Raw genomic sequence first — 20,335 nt, 5'->3', positions numbered from 1 at the left:
CCCCCCCTCCTTCCTATCTTCATTGATTCCTCGAAGACATTTTCGGCAATTTCCCTCACCCCCCCCCCTCTCTTATAAGACCAAATAAAATCCGACAGGAAATGTTTTAGGTCCAATGCATGTATGATTTCCAAGATATTGACTTATCAGGGTTTACGGTGACACTCTTTTTTTTTGTAATTTCACAAGCTTTCAGTTCCTCTGACTAAATGCACTTTATTCCACCTTGTGGGTTAAATTAACATAAAATGCTATAATTTATTACTAAGTTATTTAGGGGAACACACGGGACCGCCCTCCCCAAGCATGGACACAAGTTCCAGTTACCAATGTCTGAAATAGTATGTAAATATTACTACTCAGCTCATTGTGCTTAAAAGGCTCGGGTTTCTAGTTCTTTTGATTAAGGAAAGTAACATATTTTTTATTAATTCGAATGCCTTGGCCATAGGCTTGTGCGGTAGCAACTGAGGGCGTGTTCACTTCTGAGTGATGTTGGACTTACTAAACTAACAAACGCTCAGAAATAGTACACTTCTCCGCAAATTCCAACTTGAGATTAAAATCGACGGGACAGTTAAGATAAAGCAGGAAATAATGAAATTTTCAAGAAGATAAAAAAATTGAAAGCTATGCCAAGGAGAATGTCAACTTTAACCACAACTTATACACAGAGCCGCCGCATCAAACAAAACAACCAATCATATTTTTTCAACTTGAATATTACATTTTGCCTTCTTCTAAACAAAACGTCTAAACTGAAATTTGTGATACATATTATTTTCCTTTACATCAAACTTACCCAAATGTTGGCTGGCTTCAGCCAGTAGTGTATACAGCATAACTACGTTAACTAGTTGATGCTTTAAGGATGAAACTAACAGAACAAACCATTCTATGCTATATAATGTATTAAGGTGCTGTAAATAAAACAACAATTTAAAAGATTCAGAAACCACGGCTGCTGCGCACACACCCTGTATAGACACGGATCACTTATCAATAATACCGAAGCAGATTCCAGTCAAAATGAAAAAAAAAAAATTGTTCGAGCCAAGTTCTGACAGAAAAGGTTTGTCAAGCGAAACCGCACAACCAACGTTCGTAAATAAAACTTAATTAGTATTGTCTGATTTAAAGCAAATTCTGTGAAATCTTCCCCAAAATTTATGGAGAAAAACTATTTTGAACATCTTAAAAAAAAAAAAATTAAACAATATATTTTTCTAGTACATGAGCGAAAAGGTGTTATTCATTTCACAGTTTCACCAGCTGGATAATTCTTGTTTCCAACTATAGTCCAATACAGTAATGAATCGAATATAACCCCACCCCCCTCCGGTCCGATTTTTCCCCAGGGCATTATTAAATTTGACTGTGAAAACAGAATTCTATTTCTGTCAAAACCGAGATTAAATACTTGCGCGTCAGTAACAATGCCAGATCTCATTTTTATTACAAAAAGCATAGAAACAGCTCAAATTTTACCGCTTTTCAAACAAATTGATTTTCTCGTCTTACGAGGTTTGCACGCAACAGCCACACAAAGAACTTTATTCTCTAGGAGGGGCTGTGCAATCTCTGGCAATATGCCCACTCAACTGGCAGATGTAACATTTTCGATCTTCTGCCATTGTACACTCACGAGACACATGGCCTGGCTTTCCACAATTGTAACAAGCGCGCCCTTCATTGCTCCTGGCTTGAGGACAATCACGAGCTATGTGGCCAGATTCGTTGCAGTTGTAGCAGGTGGCTGTAAAGAATGAATAAATTGAATAACAAAAACACAAATTGCACTGAACGGATAATTGTTAAATACAGATTACTTGATACAGTAGAAAATGCAGCCCTTACATTTTTTGGGTTTTAAAACACGTTTCCCTTATATTTTTTACTATTGTCCTTAGCAATTGCATGAGCTTTACTACAGTGCTGGAAGTTGCTATATGATATGGTTAGATCTAGTCTCCTGTTAAAACCTAATCTCCCAGACAGGAGAAGATGGGGGGGGGGGAGAATATGATAGGGGATATAAGGTATTCAGTCACATTATCCCTCCCCACCCGCCAAAGTCCCAAGGATTTTAATATTTTTCCTACAATTCGCCAACTAGTGTAATTTTTGGACAAGATTCCAATACATTCCAAGATATTGTCTCTTCTTTACAATAAATTCCTCAGTACGTCCATGTAGTTATTAGATTTTTTTTCCCTAGAGGATCAGAGGGCTTCTTAGAGAGCATCCCCAAGGAATGTGTGGTTATCACGATGATATTTTTTTCTCCTAGCTTTTCAAACAGTTCATTGAAATAAACAGTAAGTTAAGAGCACTGAGGCTCACTAGTAACCGAAACTCTAAGAAACAGAGTCTTGATAGGAATGAAATAAAAAAACAATTTTTTTTAACTGAAAGTAAGGAACGACGTTAAAATTTAAAACGAACAGAAATTATTCCGTATATGAAATGGACTGTCCACTCCTCAACGCCTCGCTCTTTACGCTGAAGTTTTTTATTGTTAAAAAAATAGAGTTGTGAAAAAGTCAAACTTTGGCATAAAGAGCGAGGCGTTGTGGAGGGGACAGCCCCTTTCTTATACGGAATAATTTCTGTTCATTTTAAGTTTTAACGTGGCTCCTTACTTTCAAGTTAAAAAAGAACTTGGTTTTTTATTTAATTTTCAACGTTTTTGAAATAATGTAGGTTTTGATTTTGGCTCACCGCACATGAATAATTCAAAAAAAAATTTGCATATTAATTTTACTTTTATTTGGTTAAATGGCTTTCCCGAAAGTTGTTTAATTTTATTTACGAACGTTTTTATTAGTGATAAATATACGTAACTTACGAATTAACTTACATAACGAACTTTCATATATTTTTAATACGTATATTAGGGTGTTTGCCCCCTAGCCAATACCTCGCTCTTTACGGTAAAGTTCGAATTTTGTTACAATTCTTGGTACAAAAGGCCGTTAATTAGAATAAATAACTCTTATGAAAGTATAAAAAATCTTTGGCTTAAAGAGCGAGGTATTGACTAGGGGGCGAACCCAATCATATACGTAATATTTTCTTCTCGTTTTAAGTTTTGATGTTGCTCCTTACTTCCAGTTGAAAACTTGTTTTTTTTTATTTTCTGATCTTTTTTTAATCATGCTGGGAAATCCGGCGCCCCCTTCATAGCAATGTCCCTTCCCCCACGGAAAGATCCTCCCACAAAACCCCCCAACCCCCCTAAAAATGTATGTATACTTCCCAACAACCAATACTATATGTTCACATTGGGTGAAATTCAGAACTTTCAGCCCTCCCCCGGGGACTTTGGGGGAGTAAGTCATCCTAAAAGACATAGTTATCATATTTTCGACCATGGTGAACAAAAGGACTTTCTCAAAATTTTGATCGGGTAACTTTGAGAAAAAATGAACTTGGGAGGGGGTCTAGTTGCCCTCCATTTTTTTGGTCACTTAAAAAGGGCACTAGGACATTTAATTTCCGTTCCAATGAGCCCTCCCACGATATTCTAGGACCACTGGATCGATACGATCACCCCTGAAAAAACAAACCAAAAACATAACAACAACAATAAAAACACATATCCGTGATCTTTCTTCTGGCAAAAAATACAACATTCCACATTTTTGCAGACAGGAGCTTGAAACCTCTACAGTAAGGTTCTCTTATACACTGAAACTGATGGTGTGATTTTCATTAAGGTTCTATAACTTTTAGGGGGTCTTTCCCCCTTTTTTCAAAAATCAGCCAAATTTTCTCAGGCACGTAACTTTTGATAGGTAGGACTAAACTTAATGAAACTTAAAATCTGATTCTTTTGATGTATCTATTGGTATCAAAATCCGGTTTTTCAAGAGTTTCGGTTACTATTGAGCCGGGTCGCTCCTTACTTACAGTTCGTTACCATGAATTGTTTGATCGATACATCAAAAGAATCGAATTTTGATACTTATTCAAAATATATCAAATTCATAAAGTTTAATGTTAACCATCAACAGTTACGAGCCTGAGAAAATCTATCCAATTTTCGACAAAGGGGGAAAACACAAAAAAAAAAATCAATTGATCTTAATGAAAATCAAAACATCAGATTCATCATGTAAGAGAACCCTACTATATGGGTTTCAAGCTCCTATATAGAAAAAATGTGGAATTTTGCATTTTTGCGAGATCACGGGATGCGCGTTTATTAATATTTTTCCCCAAGGGTGATCGTATCGAACCAGTGATCCTTGAGGATTAGGAAAGGGCTCATTTGATCAGAAATACAAAGTTCTAGTGTCCTTTTCAAGTGACCAAAAATATTGGAGGGCAGCTATCCCCCCCCACTTTTTCCCCAAAGTCACCTGATCGGAATTTTGAGATAGTCATTTGTTCAACATAGTCGAAAGATCTAGTATCTATGTATTTGAGGATGAACTGATCCCCTCCCCCAAGTCCCCGAGGAAGGGTTGCAAGCAATGAAATTTGTTTAGATACAGTATTGGCTATTGGGAAGCAAGGCCGTACCCAGGGGGTTAGGGGGGTTTGAATCCCCCCCCCGAGATGTTTGTTTGTCTCGTAAAAACGTGACAGAAATGGATATAAACAAATTTTGTATGCGTTTTTTGAGGTTTTTTGTGTACCCCCACCCCCCCCCAAAAAAAAAACCTGAGTACAGCCTTGTTGGGAAGTGTTCAGATATTTTTCGTGGGGTTTTTGCTGGTGGGGGGATTATGGGGAAGGATCTTTCCATGAAGGAATTTTTGATGTGGGATGGGGGGGGGGGGGGGTAATTTCTCGACATTATTTAAAAACGACCAGAAATTAAAAAAAAAAAATTCAACTGAAATCAAGGAGCAACATTAAAACTTAAAACGAACAGAAATTATGACGAATATAAGGGGTTGTCCCCTCCTCAATACCTCGCTCTTTACGCTATTTTTTTTAGAACTTAAAAAATCTTATTATTCCAATATTTGTTCTTGAATAATTGGAACAAAAGTCAAAATTTAGCTTAAAGAGCGAGGTATTGAGGAGGAGACAACCCCCTCATATAGGCCTACATAATAATTTCTGTTCGTTTTAAGTTTTAATGTTGTTCCTTACTTTCAGTTGAAAAAAATTTTTTTTTTTTTGTTTAATTACTAGCAGGAACAATGTCCAAGGCTGCTCTCGAGCAACGGCGTCTTGGGGGGGGGGGTAGTTTTCCCCCAATAATGTGGAGGAAAAAATTATTATATATCACATGCACCTTGACTATCCAGATATGAACCCCTCGCCCCCCCCCCCAATAAAAATGCTGGAGATTCGCCCCTGCTCTCGAGCTGTCAGGAACTGAAAAGTAGACAGTTTACTGATGCCTATCACGCAGTAACACGAATGCTAGAACAAAAAACGAATTCGAGTTTTAACCAAGCGAACTTAAAATGATTGGTCATTCATTATTAGTGACAAAAAAAAACAAAAAAACAAACAAACAACAACAACAACGCGGGTCTGGCAGCATTTCACGATTTCTTTTTCACCCAGTAACTAAATACTGTCACAATAAATAAAGTTGACAGCCAGTAGTCCCACTGTGGTGTTATACAAGACCATAGCCATGATTTTTGTGGGGTACAAAAAAAAAAAAAAAAAAAAAAAAAAAAAAAAAAAAAACAACTTCAAAATGCATCAAAAAGTTGTTTACATTCCTTTTTGTTACTTTTTCACGAGGCGGACGAAAATTTAAGGAGGGAGGGGAGGTTTAAACCCGGTAATCCATATGAATACGGCATTAGTGTCGTACCATAAATTTTATTAATAGTCTAGGACGCATAGTGGATTTCATACTCAAAGTTAAACAAAATAATGACCGCGAATATATAGACAGCGGGTACCATCTGTTCCCATCTAATTTTGTATCACCAAGAATGTAAAGAATAATCATAATTAAAGTTCCACGGGGGGATTTTAGATTGCCGAATTCATTCAATGTAGAAGTGTTTTGTTAAAGACAAAAAAACTGTTGTTAAATTTGTCTTTATTATTTTAAAAACGTGCTTTCAACAAAACTATAATGCTACAGCACTAAAATAAATAAATAAAGCGGATATCCGACAAAAATAACAAACAAATAGAATCCAAAAATTAGCAGAGTTAACAAATTAAAAACCAAAAAACATGATTTTAAAAGCGAGTCACTTTTTAATTTTGTTTTTGTTACAAATAGCGGTGCTGAACTGGAATATGATCACTTTTTAAAGAAAAAATACACAACATTACGACCTCACAGATGGCAGATGAGAGCTGCGCTCATAAAGAGAAAGTAGTTTCTCAGGTTCAGCGGCTTTTAGTTCTTTGATATACATTAAGTAAATTTTGAAATAAATAGTCCTGCAAGCAATAAAAAAAAGAAATCAAAAACGTCTCATGCCATGGTCGTAGGCAGCAACTTGTCCAGAGGGGGCAGCCAATTCTGTGATGGAGAGGAGGGAGCATATAAATGCTTCCCGAGGTTCTTTGAATATAGGTCTTTAGAAACTCGTCATTCTATATTTCGCTACAACTCGACCTTTAAAATTTCCCATTTTGTACTTCCCTCAATACTATAATGCAATAGACCCACTATCCTACTTCCAATTTCCAGAAAACATAAACACCATAAAAGTACATTACGGCTGGATAACAACTTTTTGTTCTAAGAATTCAATTCAAAAATTTAAAGTTGGGCAAATTCAATATCAAAATTGATATGATACCGGCCCACATTTAGCCAAAGCAAATAATCTCAATGTAAAAACCTATGGTCAATTCTGGTGGATTATAAAAGCTTTGACAGATGGCAGTGTATGTTTTTAAAATTTCTAGACTTGATTTACCAAAAATATCAGATTGGATCACGTTTTATGGTGATTAAATCTGGAATTTTGTTGAATTTTTGTCTGAAGGCCTACACCTATTAACGAATATTAGAAAAGCCGTACACACGTTGTATTCTCTTATTATTTGCCTGTCTTTTGGCAGCTTCCGAGACGTGCCATCTTCACCGGTTTGCTAATAGCATTTTTCCATCCCGCGGGATAGCAAACTCCCACGTTCAGCCACAACACCTAGGCTAGGTTCGGCATGCCATACCAAGGTGACTATGCTTGTAAAAACGGGCCATGCTTGTAGAAGCTGTGTAAAAAACATATTTCAAGGCTGAAGGCAAGCTCACAACTTGATTAGTCCTGGCGTTGTTTAACCTTGTCAGACCAGTAGGTGAACTGAAATTCTATTTTTTCCTGTTGAATTTAATTCAAGATAAAATGCTTTAAAATAAAACGGAAGAGAAAGGAAATAAAGAAGAATGGGATCCAGAAGAAAAGAAAACAGCCTTTTTTTCTGTCTTAGTCGACAAAAAGTCAGTCGGATTCTCTGGAAGTGCCATGAGTGTCCCCAAAGGAACACTGCAAGACTACATGGAAAAAATAGTTGAGAAGCAAAGTTGACAAAGTTGAGAAGCTGAATATCCCTCTACAAAGTCTGGAACCGAGTTTCTTTACACCCTGTCACAATACATGATAAATACTTACAGAAGAACAAGAAAAGGACTAAAAACTTACTTGAAAATGATAGCTAATATGCATTTCGACAGTACTCCCTTAGAAGCGCGTAAATTTGCTTACACTTATGCCATTATTAAGAGTATAAAAGTACCGGATAGAAGAAAATTCAGTGGTATTGGAGACAGTGGAGGAATTCCAGGTAAAGATTAGTACTGTGGTTTTATGGATAGCCTTAAAACTCTATCAGCAAGAACACCAGAAGGCACAAGCTTATGACGGGCGACTGATTTCAACCATCACAGTGTAGGAGCTTTCTTTAACAACCTGGAGCGAGGTCTAGATAAACACATGTTCAGACCACAAGGCATTTGGAATGTTGACGAATCGGGTCTGAAAACATCCACAAGCCTGGTAAGATCATTGCACAGCAAGACAAAAAGTAGGGAAGGTCACGTCAGCAGAAAGAGGTCAGTTGACCACGATTTGTGCTGGTGTTAATGCATTGGGAACACAGTCCCTCCTCTACTTGTTTCCCTAGGAAAACAGTGTCCGGAAATTACACTCAAGGGAGTTTTACTAGGAACCAGCAAGATCGGTTCAGAAAATACTTCTAGTTGGATGACTGCCTCTCATTCTTTGCTTTACTTGCAACATTTTATCAATCAAGTCAAACCCTCCAAACAGTCACCTGTACTTCTGAAAACAGACGACCAGATCAGCCCTTACACCATTGAATTGCTTGATCTAGCTAAAAATAATGGTGTTGTACTTCTAACTGTCTCTCCCCGCACTACTCACAAACTACAGCCTCTAGAAAGGATAGCCTGGGGCGCCTAAGGGCCTATTACAATCAGGAAGTCCCAAGTTTTTTGACTGCCCATAAATGTAAAACTATATCAGTGTATAACATTGCTGAGCTGTTGGGGAAAGCATATGGAAAGGCTTTGCCTCCTAAGAATAAAATGTGGATTCAGAGCATGTGGGGTCTACCCCACCAACGGAGATGTTTTCAAGGATTATGACATATGTCTCACATAGAATGCCTACCAAATCTAGTGACGCACTTACCAGGGAATTTTCTATGCCCAGCTCAAGACCTGTGCGACATTTAGACTCCTTCCTTAATATATACCCCGAAACGGACGCAGCACAGACTCTGTCTCTAAATGAGAAACGAAGGTCAGCATTTATATTCTCACACCAGTGGAAAGGGGCTTTATGGGGAATTTTTTTTAGAAATCGACCCCTCCCCCCAAACACATATACAGCCTCCAAAAATAATAGGCTCTGGATAAGATATTTACACCATACACATACTCTTTGATTTACCACTGTCGAAGAAAGCTTATGACGAATGAGTCCTTCCTGAATGCAACGAATATTCATTTCGTTAGGCAACCTATAAATTTCAATTATCTAGCCCAACAATTTCCCGATTTAGCCTAAAACCTCTGCACTACTTTTATCTTTATTTTTATTACAAATTAATATATGACAAAATATTTATTTTGCTGCAACAATCTTTTCACCTCTGCATACAAAGACCAGAGAAATATCTGAGAGAAATTCGTTCGCGAGTCAACTAAATCCGCGAACCTTCACAGAAACTTAGTATTATTTAAGTTGTTTAGTTAAGTATATCTTCATGTCCAAAATAAAAGGACATTATTATTCGCATTTTCATACTTTTATAGGAGAGCAAAAATATTTTTAATTGAACCTCTTGCGTTAACAGTGTTTGTTAAAAGACTTAAGTGAAATAAAATATCCAAACATCACACTGTTGCAACTGAATAATGTGGCTTCATTTGGTTATTAAATAAAAAACAAGTTTTTTTAAACTAAAACTAAGAAGCGACATTAAAACTAAAACGAACAGAAATTACTCCGTATATGAAAGGTCCCCTCCTCAACGCCTCGCTCTTTACGCTAAATTTGTTTATTGCTTTAGAAAATAAAATCGTGAGACAGAGTCAAACTTTAGCGTAAAGAGCGAGGCGTTGAGGAGGGGACAGCCCCTTAATATACGGAGCAATTTCTGTTCGTTTTAAGTTTTAATGTCGCTCCTTACTTTCAGTTAAAAAAAAACTTGCTTTTTTATTTAATTTCTGAACGTTTTGGAATTAAAAAAGCTTTGATTTTGGCTCACCGTATATGAATAATTAAAACAAAATTTGCATGTAAATTTTACTTTTTTTTTGCTAAATAACTTTCTCGAAATTTTGACCTGACGTAACTTGCGAATTAACTTACGTAACGAACTTCTATAATCGTATATTTTTATTACGTAAATTAGGGAGTTCGCCCCCTAGTGAATACCTCACTCTTTACGCTAAAGTTCAAATTTTGTTCCAATTCTATAAGAATGACCCCTTAATCACAAAGGCCGTTAATTAGAATAAATAGCTCTGATGAAAGTACAAAAAAACTCAAGCGTAAAGATCGAAGTAATGACTAGGAGGCGAACCCAATCATATTATTAATAATTTCTGTTCGTTTTAAGTTTTGATGCTGCTCCTTACTTTCAGTTGAAAAAATTGTTTTTCTTTTTATTTAATTTCTGATCGTTTTTTTTTAAAATAATGCTTGGAAATCTGGCGTCCCTTCATAGCCATGTCCCTTCCCCCATGGAAAGATCCTTCCACGTAGCCCCCCCCCCAACTACCAGAAAAAACTCCCCCTGAAAACGTCTGTATACTTCCCAATAACCAATACTATATGTAAACATTGGGCAAAGTTCATAAAAAAGCAAAGTTCACTTAAAAAGGGCACTAGAACTTTTAATTTCCGTTCAAATGAGCCGTCCCGTGATATTCCAGAACCACTGGGTTAATACGATCACCCCTGGAAAAAAAACACAACAAAAATAAAAAAATAAACACGCATCCTTGATCTTTCTTCTGGCAAAAAATATGAAATTCCACATTTTTGCAGATAGGAGCTTGAAACGTCTTTGGTAGGGTTTTCTGATACGCTGAATCTGATGGTGTGATTTTCATTTCAGTTTTATGTCTTTTAGGGGGTGCTTCTCCCTTTTTTGAAAATAAGGCAAATTTTCTCAGGCGCGTAACTTTTGGTGGGTAAGACTAAACTTGATGAAACTTATATATTTGAAATCAGCATAAAAATCTGATTCTTTTGATGTATCTATTGGTATCAAAATACCGTTTTTCAGAGTTTCGGTTACTATTAAGCCGGGTCACTCCTTACTTACAGTTCGCTACCATGAACTGTTTGATCAATAAGACAGATGACTTATCAAGCACAATAAAGTCCATATAAAGAGTACTAAGTATTACCAAAACTGGAATATAGTGCTTAGCAACAATGAACTATCCCAAAAGAAACCAGAAGTATTCACCACACATAAGCCTACAGAAATTACCAACAACGATTACTACTTTTAAACTACCAGCAAATCAATGCAGCATTAAGTCACCTGAGCTACGTAAACTCCTCCTCCATCCCATTCTATTTTAAGCCTCCCTCTTTACACCCTCCCAAGAAGTTCCTATTTCCCTTATACATCCCCCCCCCCCAATTCGAGGACGATCTGCTTTTTGCTTGACCCTTTTTTGTCAGAGAAGTAGGCAACCTGCCATCCTTCATTTGTAGAGCGTGTCCTAGCCACCTCAACCTTTCTCTCAGTATAGTCCAAAAAAGCGGGATAGAACAACATTTTCCGTACAGTTTACTGTTTGAAATACGGTCAGTTAGACGGGTACCCAAAACAATCCGTAGATAATTTTTCTGGAAAACATCTAATAAATCCAGCTCCGTCTTTCGGAGCGCCAACGTTTCAGAACCATACTTGACCACTGTCATCGCTGTATTTTTCAATAATCTTGGTTCGCAGACTTATCTTCCTATTCTTAAAAAACTTTTTCGACTGTGTAAAAACATCCTGGGCCTTGGCTATTCTATTTTTAGCATCTTCACAAAATGTTCGCCCATCTCTCTTTAGTTCTTTCCTAATGATATATTGTGGTCCCATCCCTATCTTTAATTCCGACAAGCTCCATCTCAATTTTTTAACACGTTAATACAATATTTAACTATTATGCCCTCAGGCTGCATCTTCTAGATGTTCAGCCATTTCATCCGTGACTTCTACTTTAATCAATGCTTTCTTTACTGTCTTTACATCCCTCTTATTTTCATATGGTTTATTACTTTAATATTTCTTGTACAACCTCCTGCCCCTCTCTACTAAACTTAAAAGCATTTTCGCTAATATTTCTGGTTTTGTTTCTGTTTTATTCTCCCTAACAGCCCCTGCTAGTTCACAAAATACTCGTATTTTCCTAAAATTATTCCATCCATTTTCTACGTTGTCAAATTTTAGACTCTCTAGTTTAATATTCAACTGTTCCTAGAAAGTCTCCCTTAAATTTTCATCCTTGGGTCTACCGACGTCATAACTTCCCGGAAGGTAGTTACCCTTCCTAAATTTCACCTATAGATTAACCCTAGACACTAACAGATGGTAATCTTTGTTTATAACATCAATAACAGCACTCCTATATACTCTAGCATCTTGAATCGATCCTTTTGTTACTCTTAGAAAATAATATGAAGTTCTAATTAAATATCTCCGAACAATCTTTGTCATAGTAAGACAACACTAGAATTAGACCCCGACGCCCCACCGGCGCATGCATCAAACGCCACAAACGAGGCCTGGTCGACCGCCGCCGAATTGTCGTAACGCCGCCGGCCGAGGTGGCGGCGTTCCGCTGACTTTGGGGCTTTTCTTTTCTCGTGTGGTTAAGGATTTCGATTTTCCTGCTTAGAAATCAAGTGCGGTTTTCCAATTAAACAAACAAGTGCGCACACAAATAGCTTGTATGAATTCTTTGTGCTTCCAGGGTTTGTTTTTATTCAGCATTAGTTCTTTTGGCGCATCCATTGAATAGACAATTGCCTTTCGAACAGACACTAAATCATTTTCCAGGTAGGGACTTGAGATTTAAGGACCTCTCTATTTCAAGGCACCTTGATAGAGCAAAGAATCAATATTTCTTGAGTTCATGCCATAGGCAGGTGTTTATAAATACTATTCAGTGACATAGCAGCGTTGCTTGAAAAGGGAGGTTCTGAAAATTCCCAAGTTCCTGACTGTTAAATTCTAAATTTAACATCGACGACAATTAATTTTTCCCTACTTACTCTGTCTAAATTTTCATTAGTTTTAAAAAGTATTTCATTAGTTTGAATATTTCACCTATATACAATGGTAACTATTTTAAATGCTCAGACAGTTAATATTAAGAGGCTTAATTGTAAATTACAAATTTTTTAGCTTGAGTCTAATCTTAGAAAATAGGCTACTGCCCAATCTAGGACAAAGGATCATGAAATTGAAGAATCTAAATCATGGACAGATTCAATCACTGACATGATTTGTGAAAAAGAGTAATCATATTTAAATAGGCTAGGCTATAAGATTGTAGTCAACCAACTCTGACTATCTGCATCAGTTCCAAGATTAAGAACCTGCTGTCCTTATTTAGGGAAGATACATTTTAATCAAAACATCTGTCCAATACCAGATCCTCTTTCATGTAGTAGATATGATCTGGCTGTTCCAGCCACTTACACAAATTAATTATCCCACCACTCATAGTCGTCACACTGACCTCTGCAGTAGGTTGTACCTTCTCCCTAATGCCCCTCATAGATGACTTACAAAGTTGCCAACAACAACAACCCAAATCAAAACTAAGTTCGCATTCCTTTTCATTATCTTACTCAAGAGAACTGCCTGAGTTGTCATCAACAGTCACTCTCTGAACCTTTTCAGTTTCATTTTCACCCAAAGTGCTGTCTTCTCACCAAATCTCTTCAAAGCCTGCTTCTTTGTTTCGCTTGCTTTTATTGCTTTATTTTTTCTTTCCCACCTCTTCTTTGCCTCCCTTGTAGCAAAGGCAGCTTCAATCTTGGCATTCACTGATGTATCAGTGAGCACTTTTGTTCTGCCCTTCTTTCTTTCTTGAAGCTTTTTTGTTTTCTTTTTGGTGTTGGGATGTAGTTTTACTTTTTCTGATGTGGCTATCCTATTTCATAGTGGCTGCAAAATTACACGGCTTGCTGATAACATTTGGGTGATAGGATGGTAGTGCAGGTAGGGATGGGGCTGGAGTTAGAACCTCTGATGAGCTTGGCAATTTGCCACCAGCTTCATGGGCTAAAAAAATATTTGGTTGGTCTGTACTTAAAAGCACAGATCTTCGTTATAAAATAATCAGGATTGAAAGGGATTATACCTTTCAAATCCCTTCTGGATGTTTGATGGTTTGAAAGGAAGGGGAAAGATTCTCCTACGAACCCAGCTGTGATGTAAGTGGTGACAGTTCTTCTCGATGGTGATGGTTGCTCGATGAAAAAAATACTACTAATTTTGATAATGAATTCTGTAAGGAATACATAGCTGTTACAATGCAAGGGTTCTGAAATGCCACAGCCATTTCGTTTATACCAGATTTTTACTTCTCTTGAAGAATAATGAAAAAGACCGGCGTCCAGCCTGCGACTCGCGCAGTTTCTAACTCGTGAGTAGGCACAAATCTGTTGTAAATTAAAGCTGAGATTGGAGAAAGACTTATCAAAACATAAATGTTTGCGGTCAACAATGACCGCGCCAGCGTCGCGCTGCCGACATTTCACCGGCGTCGGCGCTAAAAGAATTTTGGCGGCACGCCACCGGTGTGGTTTTTCCCCACCTCCACCGGTCTTCCCTTATCGGCGTGGTCCCGGGGTATAACTAGAGTCATATAAAACGCGTCCCATTATAATTTCGTCAGCTCCTCAGGCAAAGTGGGATTTAGTGACACATGTCTAAATTGATCAACTCCTAGTTAAACCTTGATAATGTAATGAACACAGAGATAAAATCGACAAGATCTAAAAACAAACCTGAAAATGTTTGGGGCTGATTTTAACTAAATTAACAACCCCAAAAATATAGAACATACAACGTAGGTTATATTTTTGGATAAGATTTACTAAAACTTCGGACTCCTCTAAAAGACTTATTATTACTGTTACGTCAACTACTCTGCCACAATGGTGATAAGTTAGCCCAATGTCTAAAACAGAATGGCTAATACTGCTACTAACAATTGACTGCAGTACCAAGCCACCTGAGGCCAACACAGTTGCGCACACTCCTCTACCTCAATCTATTCCAAGCTTAACTATTTACCCCCCCCCCCCATGAAGATCCGATTTCCTTTAAATTCTTCCTTGCGATTTCTTCCCGCCCCATTCAGCGGTGACCTGCTTTATGTTTGGCCAAAGATAGTTGCCCGAAAAGCACAATTTTTGACAATCTATCATTCTTCATAAACATGGTCTGACCATTTTAACCTAACTGAATGACTCCTTAGTTGAAACATATAATGGAAAGGGAGATAACTTGACTGAATAAGAGTTTTGTCCCAGCAGGGTTGGTATACCAACCTCCTAAGTAGTAAATATGCCTCTACCAAACCAAACCCTTTTCTAAAGATTTAATAGAGGTACCAGGCTTGCCCCTTAGGCATGCGTTCCAGCGCCGACAAGTTTCAGGCGAGCCAGCGAGCACCTGGACTAAGCCAAGTAAATTAAACAAAACAGCCCATGCTATTGAATATTTTTTTTTTTACTTAAACGCTCTAATTAATTAGATCATGTTTTTGCCCAATATAAACTAAATTCGTCATTTCAGAAATTAAATAGATAGCTCAGCGAGGCTTGCAAGATTTATTAGTTACAATTTTCCTAATATTATTTTCCGTCTCAAACTGGGATACTACTTAATTCACTAATAGTAAATCATAGCTTTAAACTCAATAAGCAAATACTAAATTATGAACTACCCCCCCCCCCAAAAAAAACCTACAAACAGACAAAACGCACACAAACAAGGCTGGAATAACTCCATCGTCCCTAAAAATTGCGAAAATTCAATTGATTACATTTATTATTTTTTCTATTTATTTCGCGAATCACAACATCGGATTTGACATATCAGAGAACCCCATAGAAGAGGTTTCAAGCTCCTATCTATAAAAATGTGGAATTTTGTGCTTTTGCCAGAAGAAAGATCACGGATGCGTGTTAATTTGTTGTTGTTTTTTTTTTTGCTTTTTTCTCCCAGGGATGATTTTATCGAACCAATTGTCCAAGAAGATCAGGAGAGGGCCCATTTGAATGGAAATCAAAAGTTCTAATGCCCTTTTTAAGTGACCAAAAAGATTGGAGGACAAGTATCCACCTTCCCACGTCCCTCCCTCCCAAAGACATCTGATCGAAATTTTTAAATAGCCATTTGATCCAACATTGTTGAATGGTTTAATAACTATGCTTTGGGATATGGCCTGTCTCCAGAGTCCCGGGGAAAGGGCTTTAAGTTATGCAATTTACCCACTATACATATACTGTATTTGTTATTGAGGAATATACGAAATTTTCTGCGGGAGGGGGGATTCTCCACGGGGAGGGTTTTTTTAACAGGGAGAAAAGCTTCAAAAAGGAGATTTTACACGAGAGAGGGTGGGGAATGGAAGAGGATTTCCTGGTATGATTTAAAAAACAGAAAGAAATTAAATTAGAGAAAAACAAGTTTCTTCAACTGAAAGTAAGGAGCAACATTAGCATTTACAATGAACAAAAACTATTTTATATATGAGGGGGACTGCCCCAATCCTCGTTCTTTACGTTAAAGCTTGACTTTTTATTACAATTCTTTAAGTAAGACTGATCAAACACAAGGGTAGTTGAATTTGAATAAGAAGAATTTTCTCAGAGCTTTAAGACTTTAGCGCAAAGAACAAGAGTTGAGGAAGGGATAGACCCCTTCACATATGGAATTATTTCTGTTCGTTTTACATTTTAATATTGTTCCTTACATAAAAGAGAGGGTAGACTGAGACTAAACTGCAGGCCTGATTTGTTGGACACAGTTTTGGCAAAAAAAGTTTTGATGAGCTGAAGATAATAAAAGAACATTAAATAATTTCCTTCTTGAAAGAGTCACTACCATAGATTCTGGGTATACTGAAAAAAGGGTGAAACACAACTAAAATATGCTTCATCGACAGCTTAAAATTTAAATCACATTTTTTTTTACTTAATTAAATTGGCACAACAGTCAAATTAATTGGTTCCCTTATTGTGTTATGTGAGCTACAGAATTTATTTTCTTTTGTTAATAGTTTTCTTGTGCCTATTGAGGAAAATAAAAAGTATAACAATGTGAAAAAATTGTTACTTCACCACAAAATCCTACTTTTCAAAGCTAAATTGGCTTTACTTGCAGGGCCTTCGCTTCTTATCTGTGCACTTTATGCAACAATTTTCCGACTTGTATCGAGTTGTTATTTGGAATAACAAAGTTTCTTATTTGGAATATCATTGCTTCTAATTTAGCAAATACCACTAAAAGTTAAACGGAAGAAACCTAACATATTTGTCTTACCGCTTCGAAATTTCAGTTCATCAGCTTGGTTTAAACAAGGATAATTAAAAAAAAAGAAGCTGCAAATAAGGCCGTTGACCATCTCAGAGCTATCGGCCTCGCTAAATGTTTTAAAAGCAAAAGCATAGTTATTTTCCTAGGACAGGGATATGCCTGGTTAATCAAATAATCGTCATATTGCAAGCAAATCTCACTTTTCAATTAAATTGGAATCGAATTGTAATAGATTTTCTTAGATTTAAAATAAATCATATAGAATGAAAATCGTCTCGTTTCTTGTAATTAATTGGCCAATTTAAACAAAAGTCAAACACTTAGCGTTAAAAGAAAAAGAAAAAATCAAAATTTGGCAAGAACAGGAGAAGAAATATCTTCTTCTAGCTTTGCGAGCAAGGGACCTCTTAAGCGTCTTTGCCTCGTTGGCCGGTGTTCAGCACAGCAGGCAAGACTTTGAATCAGCAATAGATAATATTGACAGCTATCAAATTGTTAAAACTTTTATGCTTGAAATAGAATTTTTAGAATAAGCACTGTTCTTCTTAACACAGTAGAAAAATTTCGTAATCGAATGGTAACTGATTGAGAAACGTATGGTAGCTACTGATTTAATCGTAGCTGCTTGAAAATGGGGTAGTTTAATTGGTCAATTGACCAATTCAAACAAACTTTAATTGCACATCTCTGAGTGGAAGTATACCCTGTGAAGTCTGCCATCACAAAAGAGAGGCACCCAACCAGCCGAAGTGGAATAAATACCCCCAAAAAAATAGCCAAGATGGTTTATGAGAAGAGAACATGGCTGGAATATTATATTAAAGAAGATTACGCTATATGTCTTTGCTATCGACAACTTTCTATTACAGAAAATCACGGTACTACTTCTGATAATGTAATGTCTGAACAAAAGAAAAAAAAACTGAAAAGAGTTATTTGAAGAGATTGAAAGACGAAACTTGAGAAGCTCATATCAAAGCAAACCACGACTGGATTAATTACAAAGCATCTGAATCAATGGCTACAACTCTACTCAAATCAAAAGGAAGCCGTAGCGGAAAATCGCTTAACCACATCAATGAAAGTGGCATTTGCTCTACCATGCCAAGGACTCTCATTTTGAGACCATAATGAACAGAGTCTCTCATAGTCAAGGTAGTTTTACAAAAATTGCTAAAGTGCTGACAGAAGAAAATCCAGATCTTCAAGAGAAACTAAGACGTCGTTATGAAAGTCATTTGAGTACTAACTACCAAAATAGTCTTATTAGCAGGCTGGCTGACCTCTTGTGTGAACAAACAAGATGCTCAATTGAGAAAATTTGGAAATATGCACAGACGAAGCAGAGACCAGTCTAAGAGAGAGCAACTTAGTTTTATTGTTTGGTTTAGTGGCAGTAATGCTAAATCTTCGAGGAGACATTTGGAAGTGCTCATCTTTAAAAAATTAGAGGCAGCTTTTGTCCCATTCAAAAACAATCTACAATGTTGTTTAAAAGAACGGACTTGGGTAGAGCACCTGTGTGGCTCGCTTTGTAGTCGACCGAGTAACTTAGGAGCTGGGACAAAGTTTGGAGAAAACACGTTGGCAATCTAAGGTTTAGACCCAAGCTGAAGGACTTTCTTGTACTATCAGTCAACGAGCTGACCTTTGAGTCAGAACAAACCTTGGCAAAATCTATTTCACAGAGTATGAAACCAGAATGCCCGTCAAAAGCTGTTGTTTACTACTACACGAACAAAGGAGTCTTTTCTACCATCTCAGAGGCTTTTGAACTTTCTAATGCCCTCGACAAGCCTGCGGCCCAGAAGCAACGACGTTCCCATTAGAATAGTGGTTATTCACTTATGCTTGGGCTTAGCTTAGCCCTGTTCGAAATCCTAAATTTCCCTAATTTTTGGGCACTTCTTCTTCAAAAGAACCAAATAAGACTGATTCTTGTATCCCCCCCCCCCCAAAAAAATAACTGTACACACACCTGATATCAGATATTTAACTGCTTTTTTTTAAGCCCTAATTCAATGTTAGCATCGCATTACAGAGACTGCGTCTTACCTTGATCACTGGGTTTATCACATTCTCTGGCAATATGTCCAGGCTGACTACATCTATAACAAACATCTTCCAAGGATTCACAATCCTTTGCGAAGTGCCCAAAACGATTACATTTGTAACACTTAACATCTAAGTAAAGAAAACAATTAACGTACTGAATATATAGGAATTTTAAGAATTTCCTTCCTAAATTTGTCATGCCCAAGACTAAAGCATTTTTCGAAACCACTAGCTGATTTTTATGAAATGGTCGCATTTACATGGGCATATTTACTTCATTTAAAGTTGGGGAATGTAGCCAAGAGTAAGCCAAAGAATTCCCTAGTACCTGTTGTTTTAAGACTAGCTTTACCAACTATATGCTAGTTGAAGCAACATTATTTAACTAAACATTGAAGAGCCTGGTCTTTTCTCATTTATGTCCTTGAACAAGAACTGCTGCTTCTGCTGAAACCTTATTTTCAGTTAACTACGAAATCTTGTCTCTAAAATCTGCAGCCAGCCTACTGATAGTTACTCACAACATTTTCCCTCCATAAGATCCAGGTTATTAACCTCCGAGAAACAGAGAGCTAACTTGTACAATAAATGTTGTCACAAAAGAAACTTTTGTTCTTTTTAGTTGCTTGAAAAAAGAAGAAAAAAAAAAAAAAAAACAACACATGATAATTAAATTTATTGCATGCTCATCCAAATAAGAAGTATACAATCATAATCAGCATTTTGGAACAACGCACTTGGAAAATCCCCATTCGAAAACAATGATTCACACATATACACGAGGAGGCTTTGGCAGCCTTTTTTTTACCTTCCTCTGCTTGCTTCAATTGGAAGGTACATTTGCATGCTTATCATTTAAACAGCAAAATCCCAATAAAAACTTTCATAATACCACACATAATGTGGAACTACAGACAAGGTAGTTAAGACCATGATATTTTTGGGAGAGACACCTCCCCTTGATATGAGACAGTTTTTCACTCATATTCATGGGAGTCTTTTATGCACAACAAGCGAAAAAGTTACAATAATTATTATAAATGCAAAATTCTTCAGTTGCAAATCTAAATTCTGACCAAATCCTACCTATATTCTAACACAACCCCTGAGAATTAGTTAAGCAAAGAGGAAATAAAAGGAGAAAAGGGTAGAAATTTGAGGGATGTTAAAAAAAAAATAACGCTGCTTCTAGAGCTTCTGTTTAAATTTTTTTACCTTATTTCTGCAGGACAGGAATTTTGATTATCAGTTATGTATTGTACGTTTTTTTTTGCCGTCACTTACCGAAAAGTTGGAC

The 20,335-nt window shown here is 36.9% G+C and overlaps 1 protein-coding gene across 2 annotated transcripts in view; it reads right to left on the bottom strand.

The window, feature by feature from the left end:
* Nucleotides 1-893: 893 nt before the first annotated feature.
* LOC148954071 (uncharacterized) overlaps nucleotides 894-20,335 on the bottom strand; it is a 28,882-nt gene continuing 9,440 nt past the window's right edge. For both annotated transcript variants that reach the window (XM_089085811.1, XM_089085812.1), the window contains exons 4-5: nucleotides 19,039-19,167; nucleotides 894-1,756 (exon numbers count right to left, since the gene is read on the bottom strand). In XM_089085811.1, coding sequence (XP_088941937.1) covers nucleotides 1,554-1,756; nucleotides 19,039-19,167 — 332 coding nt within the window. In that variant the 3' untranslated portion in view covers nucleotides 894-1,553. The remainder of the gene's footprint in view (nucleotides 1,757-19,038; nucleotides 19,168-20,335) is intronic.

The sequence above is a fragment of the Artemia sp. Qi Xiang Cuo genome, chromosome 3, assembly GCF_049724085.1.
Source record: "Artemia sp. Qi Xiang Cuo chromosome 3, ASM4972408v1, whole genome shotgun sequence".
NCBI lineage: Eukaryota > Metazoa > Arthropoda > Branchiopoda > Anostraca > Artemiidae > Artemia > Artemia sp. Qi Xiang Cuo.
Note: the sequence above shows the minus strand (reverse complement) of the source record. Positions and strands in the feature narration are given on the sequence as shown.